This window comes from Halichoeres trimaculatus, unplaced genomic scaffold, assembly GCF_033239565.1.
Source record: "Halichoeres trimaculatus isolate MK-OKI-2021-1 unplaced genomic scaffold, fHalTri1.1 fHalTri1_scaffold_22, whole genome shotgun sequence".
NCBI classification, from domain to species: Eukaryota; Metazoa; Chordata; class Actinopteri; order Labriformes; family Labridae; genus Halichoeres; species Halichoeres trimaculatus.
This window is the reverse complement of record NW_027437200.1, coordinates 16,059,658-16,074,364: the sequence shown is the minus strand read 5'-3', so window position 1 is coordinate 16,074,364 and position 14,707 is coordinate 16,059,658. Positions and strand designations below refer to the sequence as shown.

The 14,707-nt window shown below is 40.4% G+C and overlaps 1 protein-coding gene across 1 annotated transcript; it reads left to right on the top strand.

Annotated features, from left to right (window-relative positions):
- The first annotated feature begins 753 nt into the window (after positions 1–753).
- LOC141784223 (uncharacterized) lies at positions 754–9,475 on the top strand. The gene is made up of 11 exons (XM_074661978.1): positions 754–1,411; positions 1,751–1,782; positions 1,914–2,039; positions 2,148–2,184; positions 2,290–2,376; positions 2,471–2,608; positions 4,356–4,406; positions 4,498–4,576; positions 4,731–4,845; positions 5,040–5,139; positions 7,844–9,475. The coding sequence occupies exons 1-11, from the start codon at positions 1,149–1,151 to the stop codon at positions 8,673–8,675; spliced, it is 1,860 nt and encodes a 619-aa protein (XP_074518079.1). The 5' UTR covers positions 754–1,148; the 3' UTR covers positions 8,676–9,475.
- Positions 9,476–14,707: the final 5,232 nt, after the last annotated feature.

Here is a 14,707-nt window from a genome sequence, read left to right as displayed (position 1 = left end):
GTACTGTTAGATATTTTTGACTGGTTGGCAGCTTACTATGTACTGTAAGGAACTATCAGAACTTTCCCAAGACTCATATCAAAGCAACTCACAAACCACACCTAGCTCAGTTAACATCAGTCATGTGAAGAGGCCATCCTTCACATGTTGTGGTTGCAGTGGCATAGCCACACCTGGTGCTATTTTTAATAATGGTCCCGAGCTGAATTACATGGTTGTGCAATAAAAAGCTTTTATGTAAACAAAATTTAAGTATGGTACTGTCATTTTCACCTGGCTTAATTCCAAGAAATAATGATGATTTATTGAGGATTTGTATATGTCTGATTATTTAAATTGATTTGTAATAACTAGACAGAGAACCTGGAACATGCACATTAAATCAATTTATGAACCATTTAACAGCTATAAATTACAATTATGCTCACTTTTCTTTTATTCAGGGTTTACTCACAAACTTAGACACATTTTATTTAGGTTTGCTATCAGCTCCCATCAAAGACAGACATTAAAATGCTCTCATTGTGGAATTGCTAGTTATTCTTAATACTATTTAATCTAGCTTTAGGTAGTGTGTTCTGCAATTTCTTTTTCTTTATTCTTTAGATCTTTTATTTTTTTTGCACGTTTTACACTACACATACAGGACAAAGTATTTTCTGATAACTTATTATCAGTTGATACAATTTAGACTTTTTCTTTACACTACGCACCCAAAACCGATCAAAAAGTATGGAAACCCGCGAGTCCAAACATGCAACATTCGCCCGGTTGTGCGCGCTGCGACTGCTCCTCTTAAAGGAGACGCATCCTTAACAGACCTTCTCATTGCAAGGGATATATGAGGTTTGCTATCGCTTTAAGAAGCAAATAATGGTAAATGTTTGTAAATTTTGTATTTATCATATTCCGTAACGTTTAACTCGAAGTAGATAATAATATAACTGCATGGGGGCTAACAAAATAAACAAAGCTAACAAAACTAGGACCCTCTGGGGCCTTCGACGTTTCACTTGTCTTAAATTTCCTATATCTTGTTAACTAACTGATAACAAAAGCAACTCCGGCGAATAGACGCGTATGTAAATCCAAGAGAAGACGAGGTTTCAGGGATTAGTGCAGGGAAAAGAAAAAACACGGAAAACTCAATGGAGGCCTTGAACACATCCCCGGACTCGACTGAAACGTCCAGCCGGAGAGGAGGGAGTAAACGGCGCGTCGAAGCCGTGGTCACCTCCCCTGAATCTGTTGACTCCTGCTCTGATGCTGTGCGTGTCCTGCGAGCCAGAGGAGATGCATCAGGCAGGACTAATGAATCCAGGAATGCCTCCTGTAAGAAAAAGCCCCAGAGTCTGAACGGCAAACGTAGGAGACCTACAGGACCGAGCTGCAAAAGTACATCTGTCATAAAGTAAGTGTATGGTCAGAGGCACGTTAGATACTTCGCTATCCTACTGTTATTGACAGAGCATTAGTAACAGCACTTTCAGGAGGGTTGTTTGGGGCACCCGTGAGACTGAACCGCAAGTGGACTCGTGCCTGTAATTATCGGAAGTGTGCTATACCACAGTGGGTTCTTAAAGCTATACGTTTCCTAGATACTGAAACCAAACACATGAGATAAATGCTTTTATTTTTCTGTCTTGTCCTGTCATTTTTAAAGAGTAGAGGAGTTTAAATACATGGGTTTTTAACATCTTAATCATCACATGCACTTTGCTGTCATTAACTGTATCATATCTTTCTACAGAGCCAAGGTAAAGAAGCTGACAGCCAAAAAAGGTAAAAAAAAAAATAAAAAAAATAAAAAAAGGAAACACACACACGTGTCAGATTGATTCTTAAGCTGATTTCCTTCCAGTGATACAAGCTAGCTGACGCTAAAACCTGAGTACCCTTTCCTTTTTTTTCAGCATCCAAAATCAGTCTTGGAACAAAGCTGGCCAAATCTAAAAAAGGCAAAAAGAAACCTCAAAGCCAAGACATCTCATCTGTAGCATCATGCAAGCCAGAAGCAAAGCTTGAATCTTCACCATATGGTAAACGAAGAGGAATTCAGTGTATTCAAACAACAGTTTTGTATAAATATCGTGAATATGAGAGCAACTATTCTAAACTGAAGCGATAATGTCATGTCTGCCTTTCAGCGAAGGAATCGGGAGAATCAAAAGAAAGCAACAATATGTGAGTTATGTGTGATCATTCCTGAATAATTACAGAGTTATTTAGTTTTACATTATGAATTTGATAGTAGGGTGTTGTTTATGTTGTTGATGTCCATTTCTTCAGTGCCTCTGATCCAGATGATCCACTTGGTGAGGACCTTCCGTTCAGGGATGACTTGAATGATGCCATCTATACCCCGGAGACACACATGTATGATGTACACAATGTCTTTCCACACTCAGAAGAATCTTTGCATACACTCAGAACTTCATAGTGGATGTATTAATTGATGCTTCACCCTCAGGGAAAACTCAACGAGCCATGCAGCGTCACAAACGGAGGTGAAGACAGAGGAATCGGAGAAAGAGGACGATGATATAAAGGAGGAAGAATCGACTCAGAGCGTGGACGAAGGAGACAATGACGCAGAGCCAGCGAGAAAGTACGGGACATTATAACAATAGGAATGCACAAAAGAATGATGATGCTGGTGTGTTACGAGAAAGCCAGGAGCATGACAAAGGGTTTTTTTTGTAAGCACACCATAAAAACAGACATCAGGAATTCACAACCAGATCTTGTCTAACGTTAATGTGCCTTTCATGAATAAGCCCAAAACACATGTCACATTTAATTGAGCTAAAAGGAGAAAAACAAAGGCCTCGTAAAGTTGCTCAGTTTAAAATCTTGTCATGCACAAACAGAATGCTTTCTCTGCATCAAGTGTCACCACCCTAGGCCTGATGCCAGAGTAAACTCCCAAACCTGAGAACGGCATTCATGATGTATGACGCTAAAACACTGCAAAAAAAATGTGCCTGCAAACATAACCTCAGGCTGAGTCATCACGGCGTTTTTTAATGTGGTAACGCACTGATTGTCTATTAATATTACTGATGTTGACTCTTAATTATGTTTGCTGTAAATCTTAGCAACTTAAATTAGTTAACCAAAATGAAAATGTGGCTTACAAAGGAAAAAGTCCCCTGATGGGAAATGACCCTGACCTCTGTTAACCTTATAGAGCCCAGGGTTGCTATAGCGCTACAATTTGCATATTAAGTTTCGATTCAGTAGAACCAGAAAAGAAAGATCAGATTCTCTTGGCATAAAAAATCTGGGGACTTACACTTTCACACAGTGTTTTCAACATCTCCCAAAGGGCTGTTTCTTTCCACTGATTTGTTTGCAGATTTCCAAAATGTTAATGTCAGCTTCATTTATATAACACATTTAAAACAGTCAGAAGCAGGGTAGTTGCAGTAGGGTGGCTGGGCTCTCCCTTAGCGATAGGGTGAGAAGCTCGGCTATCAGGGAGGAGCTCGGAGTAAGGCCGCTGCTTCGTGTTGAGAGGAGCCAGATGAGGTGGCTCGGGCATCTGGTGTGGATGCCTCCCGGGCGCCTCCTTGGTGAGGTGTTCAGGGCACGTCCCACCGGGAGGTGACAGCGGGGCAGACCCAGGGCACACCAGGGAGACTACCTCTCTCGGCTGGCCCTGCTTTGGCTGCTGCCCCCGCGAGCCGACCCCGGATAAGCTGCAGAAGATGGATGGAAGAATGGATTTAAAACAGCCAGTGGCCCACCAAAGTGCTTTAACAGTAAAAATTCAGAAACAATAAAAACTGAAAAACAATAAACTTTAAAACATTAAAAGCTTAAAACAACAATATAGATAGAAATAAACTCAACAAAAGTGGCTATCCTGTGCCAAACGATTTAAAGAAAAAGAGCGTGGAACATCTGAAACCATCTGGTTAGCTGACTTAAGGGCTCTGGAGGGCTGGTGCAGCTTTATAAGGTCTGATAAGTATTCAGGGACCAGACTATTCAGGGATTCAAAAACAAACAAAGGGATCTTAAAAACATTAGGATTCAGACCAAGGTCATTGACATCGCTTCCTGCGTTGATTACATCATTTTTTACATTCACATTTTTAAGAGATACATCAATGACTTCTGAATTCTGAGAAATATGTTTAAAATTTTCATTTTTTAATAATTTCTTGCCCTTTTTAGCAATTTATTCAGTTAACTTGGACACACGTCTGTACATTTTATTGAAGTTGGGGACATAAGGGTTGAAAGCAAACGTACCCATTGGTTTGACTGTCTGTGCCAGTAGTTGTCTGTCCTGCACACTGTGACGACTGGGACAGGATCTCAAATTCAGCATTCTGTGTTTGTTGCAGGAGGACTAAACAGCAAAAAGATGACAAAGAAACTCGGCCACCAAAGCGGAGGTAACAATCTTTGCTGTATTATTGTTACTCTAACGCGAAAAGCACTATCTGAATGACTTGCGTCTAATTTTCCTTTTTGCTACCTTTACAGGAAAAAGCCACCGGTGCAGTATGTCCGCTGTGAAATAGAAGGCTGTGGAACTGTCTTAGCTCATCCACGCTACTTACAGGTGAGCTCGACACGGAAACCTCCAATCAGACCATTTTAAATTTGGCCCAGATTCAATAGCATAAGTCGTAGCTCATTGTAATTGCTCGTGTTGACTGTAGTATTCATGTTTCAATCAACATAATGACACTAGATTACACCTCTCTTTCTTCCAGCACCACATCAAATACCAGCACATGCTAAAGAAGAAGTACGTGTGCGATCATCCCTCGTGCGGTCGCTTGTTTCGTCTGCAGAAGCAGCTGCTGCGCCACGCTAAACACCACACAGGTGAAGATAGGAGCTCATTTGTTTAATTGAAGCTCTGTGACAGGCCTCACTCTCTGTGCAGCTCCGTTTGACTGTGAAATCACCTGATTTCTGAGCTGTCTGAAATACCTTGTCAACAAGTCACAAGATTGCCACCATGACTTCTTGTCCCCCTTTCTTTCCTGATGGTGCTTTTCTCCCCGTGTGTCTCACAGATCAGAGGGACTACATCTGTGAGTTCTGCGCTCGAGCCTTTAAGAGTGCCCACAACCTGGCTGTGCACAGGATGATCCACACAGGAGAAAAACCAATACAGTGAGTCGGAACTCAGGTTTTGCAATGTCATGCACCGACGTGTGGACAAGGAAGTATTTAAAAATAGAGTCACATGTGAATCATGCATGATTCCTGCTTCGTGTGAAGAAAACATCCTGAACTGCTCTTTTTTGTTCAAGATCTGTTTAAAAAAATCCATCTGAATCATTTTAAATCTTACCTTGATGATAGTAAATTTTAGCAGCTACAGCGCACCACAATGCAGGTTTATTAGCTACATAGAATAATGAGGGTTTTCAATCATTCATTTAAAATGAGGGCATCTTTGACCTTCCCTGTCTTTGCTCTATTTACCTTACCTAAATGGATCTAGGGCAATTAGTCATTGAAGTAAAAGTAAAATAGACACAGTTAAACCATAATTAATCTAGATTGTAATGACACATGTAAATAATTACTCCTGCTTAACAACCTTTGTGTCCATTTCAGGTCATACAGTCCACTTTACTCCGTTTTAGTAGGTCAGATCATTACGAGAGACAATTAACTTTGTTGCCTCCAATCTGTCGACTCGTAGCAGCTTGTGTGAACGGTTTGTTGTTCCTGTTTTTCCGTGCCCAAGACTTTATGAGGGTGAAACCGGACAACCTCTACGCCTCATGTTATGATGAATGCTTTTGCGCCTGGCTGGATGATGAACATTTTTTCTTTTAATTGGTTGAGTCATAAAATGTTTCATACGTTTATTTTTAGTTTGTTTTTAACTTGGATTTAAAGCAGTTTTATAAAGTTTCTTTGATAACTAACATGAAAGAGTGGTGACATCTGAAAGAGCAAGAGATTTTCTATCTGTGATGCTTTGATGTAAGAAGATAATTATAATTTTATCTGCATTTGTGTCAAAAGAGTGTAGTATAAAAACAGACGCATAAAAACACAGACAATTAAAGAATCCAAATAATGTTCAAACCGAAAAGCAGAAAGCATCTCATGTAAAACAACGAGAAAATCCAGTCAACATGATTCATTTGGACATTACATAAACCCAAGCAACTCAACACCCCAACAGCATGAAACGTGTCCAAGAGGAAAAAGGCTGTGAAACAATGTCGAGGATTTAAAAGAGAAAGAAAAGGATGAATGAGGAAACACATTTAAAGAAGCATGACAAGATATAAAAACGTTAATTCAGACACAAGGAGTCAAAGGGCAGAGTAAACTTTGAGTAATAATAAGAACATTAATAATAATAATAATAAAATAATTAGTAGAAGCGGGGAAAAAATCAAAATAATGTTTCAGAACTCCCCCAAAAATTATGGGAATAATAATAATAACACTTTTATTTTGTATATTTATTTCCCAAGTTTCAACTGATTGCTGTAGATATAAAAAGACATTCAAAAAAAACAAAACACAATAAAACACTGCTTTGAGCTTGAGCAGTTTTAAAAAATGGGTTTTGAGCTGAGGTTTGAACATGTTTAGGTCTGTGCAGTCACAGATGTGTTTGGGTAGGGATGGTAAACGCTTGTCTCCCCAGATAGAGACAAGGATGTGTAAGAGGTCAGTAAGAGAATGAGGGGAGCGGCTATGGAGGGCTTTGAATGTCAGCAGAGGAGTTTTGATGATGGACCATCTAAGATGCCATTGTAGAAGTTAATTCTGGATGAGTTAAAGGCGTATATCAGGGTTTCAGCTGCTGAGAATGAGATAAGTGGGTGGATACGGGCTATGATTTTTAGATGATAGAAGGCTGTGTTTGTGTTGTGAGTGGTATGTTGTCCCAATGTGAGTTTGGTACCCAGAAACGCCCAGATGAGTTAACGAGATAAGAACAGATAGAGAAGAAAAAAGAAGGTTTTCTATAGCGGGATTATCAGTCTACGTCATCATAAAGATGCGCACGCATCTCAATCGCAGAAGCAGAATGTAGCTACATTCAGTCAGACGAGTTAGCGTTTTTTAAACACTAAATTCAATCTGTTAGAAGCATCAAAATTTTCGGTTTTTCTGTGGACAGCTGTCAAAAACAATACAACACGATAGAGGCAACTTCTGTCAAGTTTCGACCGTTACAGCGCAACTGGTGTTTCGGCGTCAATAGCGACCATGCTAACTGGTGACTTTCAGCCGACGGCAGCCGTGATTAACGGCAGAGTGTCACCAGTTAACAGGGTCACACTTTACAGTGATACACCAGCGACGTCTGCGTGTATGTAATTAAATGTGTATTATTTATCCAACCTCATTTAACAAGGTTTGACTGCAAACAAGCAATAATAACTGCTGATACTCAGAATACAAATTTGACTTTGCTTATTTAATGAAAAAGTTGGTTTGGAGCTGAGGTGATGACCAAACATGGATTCAATATGGACAGTAAATAATGGGTGAACCTATAAATTATGATTAACAGAAACGGTTTTTATGAACAAAGTAAAATTAGGGAATATCATGAAACAATGTTTACATCCTGGTCTGTCACAGTCTGTTAAGTGTCCACAGATAATACAGTCATGGGCATGGAGTGAGAGTTGTGTTTCCTCTCTGGGTACACGCTAGGTTTCTCTGCTAAAAACTTCTCCACCTAATATCTGTCCACTCACTGATCTCTTCTGTCCACTCACTGCTATTTCACAAACCTGGGAGCATTTTGCCATCTGTTAAAGTGATGAGATTAAGAAATCATCATCGTTTCACTTCTTCTCTTTCCCTCTGCTTTGCTTCCCTCTTGTGGCAGGTGTGAGATCTGCGGCTTCACCTGCCGTCAAAAGGCCTCCTTAAACTGGCACATGAAGAAGCATGATGCAGAATCCTCCTACCAGTTCTCCTGCTCCATTTGTAACAAAAAGTTTGAGAAAAAAGACTCTGTTGTAGCACACAAGGCTAAAAGCCACCCAGAGGTGCTCATCGCTGAAGCCATGGCAGCTAACGGGGGCTCTGTAATAAGCACACCCATCCCAGTCCCAGAGACGGTCCCTGAACTAACGCAGCCCCAAACTCCCTCTGCTGGCCAGGAGAGTCAGAAGGAGGAGGAGAGTGAGGCGCTGACTCCCCTTGAGCAGGTGGTGCTCCCGCTCGCTCCACAGACGCAAGTGGACGCTACTCAAGGTCAGCTCCTCCAGCTGCCCTCCCACCACCTCGTGCCAGTTGCACATCAGCAACAAGCTCCCACCTTACTGCACCTCACCACGACCACTCCAGCTCAGCTCTCTGGTACTCAGCTCATCCAGTTCTCCACCTTCCCTGTCAGCACTGTGACGGCCGTGCCCACAGCAGACCAGCACAGCGCTCTCATCACTCTGAGCTCTGTCGGCACCATGACTCCTGCAGCCTCACTGGCGCCTCCTCAGCCGGCCCAGCAGTGGGAGAGGGAGGCTCAGGAGGACGCAGAGGTGCCTGGGGAGGGGGAGTTATGGGACAGGGTGGTTGTGGGTGACAGGGAGATGATATGGGAGGGTAACGAGGAGGAGAGGAGGAGGAAGGACGATGAAGGGATTTTTTTGGAGAGGGAAGGAGAGAGGCAGGTTCTGTTGCAGTGTGACGGAGTGAACGGAGAAAGTTTTCTGTAACAAAAGGAGAATGTAGGAAAGGTTTTCATCTGAGAAATTACGTTGATGTGCTGGCATTTTAATTAGAAACATCAACTTTATCTCCACAGAGCGCTTCACTACACAGAAACACTTCAAATCAGGGAATGTGTGCATTTTCTGATTTAAAATTATTAAGTTGTGTATTTAATTACTGAACATACTGATTATGTTCTAAATGTATACATGTGTATTTTGATTTTTGAGAGGTTGAAAAAAAAAATATGATTGCACATGTTCTATAAACAAGTGTAGAAGATTCCACATTTGTCTCTACATTGTGTGTCTACACTGCGTTTATGCAAAGTTAATAAAAAGAAGTGAATAAACTCTGTTGGCTTAGCTTTTAACAAGTCAACAAACTGATCAGTAGCAGAAAAACATACGACCACATGTGACTGAAACTTTATTGAAGATTCTGTTATGACGCATCAAATGATACCGAAACCCTTCACAGACAAGATATGAAACTCTTAAAAGATGAAACAGCTTTTCCACAGCAGACAATGTAACTGAAGCCTCTGGCAGTGACGCCGTATTATGTCTCTACTCCGTCTTTTATCACCTCTCTCTTAATAACTTTGTACCTCTGCACACTTTCACGACTACTGAGCAAAACACAAATTATTTTAGAGTCTTAATTTATCAAAAAATGTATTTTATGACTCTAATAAACACAATGTTTTAAGAAAACTTTGTGACTATGTGAGAAATCATTTATAAAAGCTTAAAGAGCAGCACATGGACGAAGATGTCCAGACAGGTGGAGATTTTACTTTCCAGTCAATTTTATTTAACAGCAAAAGTTGAATAATTTAAATGGTTTATATTCTCTATTTATATCTTTTGTACAGCTCTGACTCTGGGAAAGCCCTGCACAAGAATTCCTGTGTGTCAGGACTGTTGGTCCATGTACAAATGGCAAATAAAACCCTCGAATCCTTATAGTACAGATAAAACAAAGCTCATGTTGTTTTTCTTTTACAAAGATGCCAACACCGAAAATTACAAATCTTGTAACAAACAAAGGAAAAATTAGAGAGCAGGTTTTAAATTACAAGTACTTGTATTTTGGAAAACAAAAACCACGGACAACAAACTTCTTGCACATTCTGGACTTCATTCAGCACTGGACAATGGGATTAGCCCTGGGCCGATAACAAATTTTGCTGGAAGATATATTATCCCACAATTATTGACGTTAATATTATTTTGAGACCAAATAAACCACTAATATAAAACCTTTATACCATATTTATGCAATACACCCTTTCAAATGCAACACACTTTTATTTCTCATGAGAATTTTTCACTAATGTAATTGGAATATTAATAAATTTCAAATATCAAAAAAAAAAAAAAACAATAAAAATGTAATGGGCTCTCAGTCAAAAATTGCACCTGAATATAAAACTGAGTTAAAACACAGAATTTCTTTTGTGATGTGGCAAACTCCACCCTCTATGTCCATGTGAATTCTCACTTATCCAGCTCAGTTCAGTCAATCAGGCAACTGGATTGTTCAGAGTTTGTGAAGACATTTCTCCTCTCATCCATGAGGATTTATCAGCCTCATTAGCTTCATCCTAAACTACAAAAACAAGCATGCATTCACATGGCGATATATTGAAGCTGGCAAAATTATTGAGTTTATTTCATTTGTTAAACAATTAATTGATTTATTGACTATTGTCCCAGGCCTTTATGGGAACATGCTTTATTTGAGTGCATTATCCAAATGTCTCTGAACCTTGGACCATTTTTCATTCAGCACTGTGATTGGTCACTGGCTGTCGTCTTACTTACTGCTGTGAAATGTTTAAGAAATAAAACTCACCTTCTTGAAGTGCATGTAGATATGCACATTGGATGACTAATAAAGCTTTAAGCTTTGCTGCCCCCTTGGCGTATAGTACTCTACAGACTGAACTGAAACTTTGACCTTATTCCACTTGGAGTCTTCTGGTCTATCCTTAGGGACACACAGCTGAACAGTGCCTGTTTTTAAAATCTTAAACTGTTGTTTTAGTGTTGTGCAAACGCTCCCACGCTTCCTGTTATAGAAAACACTATGCTATAAATCAGTACTGTCACTTTGCTGGAACTGTTCCTATGATAGTGTTTTGACAATGCAATTTAAGAATTCACAGTGATGACACGTAGGAATTAGACCACACCAACCTCCCAACCACAGCAACATTGAGGCATACCACTTAATATTAAAAGAAACATAGTGTGGGGAAAAATAAATAAAACAAGTAGAAAGAAATCAAGCTACAGTGTAATAATTTGTTAGGGGTGTCAATTGGTACACTTTATTATCTGAAGCACAAAAAGGCACTGCTAAAACGCAATATCAGGCCAAATTTGTCAGCAAACCCCCTGACAGTAAACCTTTTCTCTTCTAGCTTAAAAAAAAACGTATTTCTCCAATGTTCTGTGTAATTTTTGAGGGTTGTTGTCTTTCCATCTCATTAAAACTTGGCTCCTGGAAACAAAAGCCAGACAACTTTTTGTGCAGTTCTTAAACTTGGTGTCACTTCACCAAATAGTGCAAGGGAGGCAGATACTTATCCCTACCCTACCTATAATTTTGTTAAGTGTATCAAATATCTCCATAAATTAAATAACCTAAATCATTTCCAAAACAAATTAATATTGTAATTCTGAGATAATAATTGTTATAATATGCTGCTATATAAAGATTGAATTGCACCATTACAAGTGCTGGGTTTGAAAGGTCATGATGGATAAGTTGTGTATTTATTTATTTATTTATTTATTTATTTATTTATTTATTTATTTATTTATTAATCTACTATTTTAGTTATTTTTAAGATTTTTTCCCAGCCTATATCAGTAATGCTTTATAAGCGTTTGAAAAAACACATTTTCCATAGCTGTTTCTTACCCTCAATAAATCATCCGGAGTCATCCTCTCTTTCCTCTCAGAAAGAAGAAAGTGTTTGTTATGTATGGACGGATGGGTGGGCCACATGTGTGACGTTTTGTGGGAGAGAAAATAGGCCCTCCTGTGCGTCCCCCTAAAAACGCCCGTGGCTTGCGGAACCAATTAAATCCCCTGCCGTTGCGTTCCTGCCAACCAACAGGAGCACCGACATGAACACGCTTCATTGACACCCGCTGTGAGGATCTCCGGTTCCTGACTTTTCAGACCTCGAAAGTATCCGAATGTAAATAACGTTTTTTTTCTGCTCCAACATTTGCGACGTTAGGGGGAGGAGGAGGAGGAGGAGGGGGGCTCACTTTGTGTCTCGGTGCTCATCCGGCTCGCTGCTAACACACCTATATAAACAGGGCTGAAGTGCAAATGGCAGAGCAGGAGGAGCAGAAGCAGATAACCGAGCTGGACGCGCCGGTGCCTGGTGTGTCCAGGACGGGAAGTGCGGTGGCTCTTGCCCGGCTACTGCACCACGAATGTGGTCGTCTGCTCCAGCTATACGTGAGTTATTGGTCTGCACGGTTGTTCTCCTGCCGACCTCATACTCTCCACACACTCCCCTTTCCCCGTTACTTCGATGCCAGCATGCTGTTGCTGTTGTACTGAGGCAGCTAGCAACCTGTCGCGCATGAATTACATGTTGGCTTACTCTGTTTACAGGCTAGCATTCATCATTTTGCACTTGTGTTCTATAAAGAGATGCTGTGGTGCAGAGTAATCACACTAAAAGACCCCCTCCCCTCCTCCATTTCCCCTAGGGCACCTAATGGATGAAGAGTATTGGATTTTTTTCTGCTGTCTCTAGTCTCCCTTTTAGGACACCTTTTAATTCGTCAATAAAATCAACATGGAAGTCACTTAGTATTTTGTTTATAATAGATTCTAAATAAATTAAAGGCACAAGTGCAAAAGCAGAGGCACCTTGTGGGTTTGTATTTCTGTTGATTTATAACTCTTGTTCATGCTCTTTCAGAAAGAGAAGGAGACCTTCTTGGCAGACCACACCCCAGACGGCGCTCGCATGGTGTCTCTGTCCCTTGCCTCAGAGGAGGTTAGCACCCAGCAGCAGGTGCAGGCGCTGCACTCAGCTCTGCGGCAGTGCCTGGGACTTCTTCACTGTGTCATTGCAAAGGAAGAGGAGGAATGGGGCGAGCTGGAGGGCGACTACGAGACCTTGAGGAAAAATGTCCGGTCCCGACTGGAGAACCTGCTCCACACTACCAAAAGTTTGGCTGAGACTGAAGACACGACACTGGAGGTCACTCCAGACCACCGGTGTAATGAGGTAGAATACTGATATGATGATCTAACAAAACACTAGTCACTGTAGTTTTGGTGTACATTGATTGGTTAGGCATATCCACATTCTTACAGTACGTATTCACAAGAACAACAATGTTCTCTATACCCAAAACACCCTTATTTGTCCCTCATAAAGGTGAATTTAGAATTCATTGTGTCTCTTAAAAGTGCAGAACAAAAAGACTCCTCAAAAACAAGCTTTTCAAGGCTGCCAAGCAAAATGTTTCTAAATAATATAATTACATAGAAGGCTAAGGCTTTTCTAAAGGTATGACTAAACCCTGTATTATATGAATAATACCTTTGTGTTAACATGACTAATGTCAGGAACAAAGATTTAAATTGTTGACTTGATCACCTGGGTATCCAGGATGATATTTTCATTGTGGTAAAAGCTTTATAAATATTTGTATAGGAACAATAGACCAATTTTGAGGGTTTAAGTTGTTTTGAGGAGCTTTTTCACAATTTTGATTTTCCAACTTGAGGTTTTATTATTGTTTCAGTTCATTTTCAGAGAATGCTTTTGGCTAAGCTAGCAATCAGTAAAAGGTAATGGGTGGTAAGCGGGGTTCTGTCTGAGTCCCAGTGACCTTAAATCTCATTCTTCAGCTGTACTGTCATGGCTAGGATTTCTGAACAGGATCTTGAATGAAAGTATCCCTGTGGTTTAGCATGCTAACAAAAGCAAACATTTTAGCCATATTCTTTACTGATGTGATGCTAGTGGAAATAAACAGTTGTACCCCACCTTGCGGTCCATCTATGGTGTCAAAATGCAGAAGTTAAAGTGCCACAATTTTTTACTGTGGAGTTCACATCTGCCTCTGGAGTTAGGACCAATCAGAATCAAGCATCTTACAAAGTCCGATCAGTGAGAAAGCCTGATTATAAGTAAGCAACTAGCTGGAGAAAAAGATGAGTACAACAGCTGGATAATAATGTATGTGTCATAGGAGGTGGTGGAGACTAAAAACAGTGGTGAAAGCTAACATGTGGTTGGATGGACACCAACAGCTGATACTGATTATCTTTTCTAACATTAGAGATGCCAAGCAAGTTTGCCACATGGACCTAGTCATCAAAAACGAGTAGTTTCCACCCAAGTTTTGGTAATCCATGATCTTGTGTGGAATTTGGGAAATTGACAAGGCCCTTTTGTCTTTGAACATTTTCTCTTTCAGCTTTTTTATCCTCTCAGCCTGGCACAGCTTTACTGGAAAGTTTTCAGAACCATATAACAGTGGGTGTGAAGTTCATTGCCTTTGTCTCTGTAGGAAACTGACGGAGCCGGTGGAGTTTTTGGGCTCAAAATGTGGACCTACCGAGTGCTGCTGGAGCTTGTCCACTGGGCCGACCATGCCACTCAGACCCTTCATGTATTCCACACGGAGAGAGGAGGGACAGAAGACATCTGATTAATCTTCATTTCAATTCACTGTCTATGAATGAACTCACTCAACACTAACAGCCAGCTATCCCTTTCATGTACCCCAAATTAGATATGAAACAGTGGGGGAGTATACTCTGTGTGCGCTAGAGGGTGAAAAATGTTCTGCTTAACTAAAATCACAACTAAGCTCCTCTTAACAAAAGGCCTACAGACAGCTTTTCCCAGACGTTGGTATTTCCACAGCAAGTGTTAAAACGACCCCAAATATGCCACAGTGGCATTTTCTTTTGACAAAGAAGTGAGTGCAGACTTTTAACAGTTTGATGGTTTGCTGTATGAAGTGGTGGAGATAGAAAT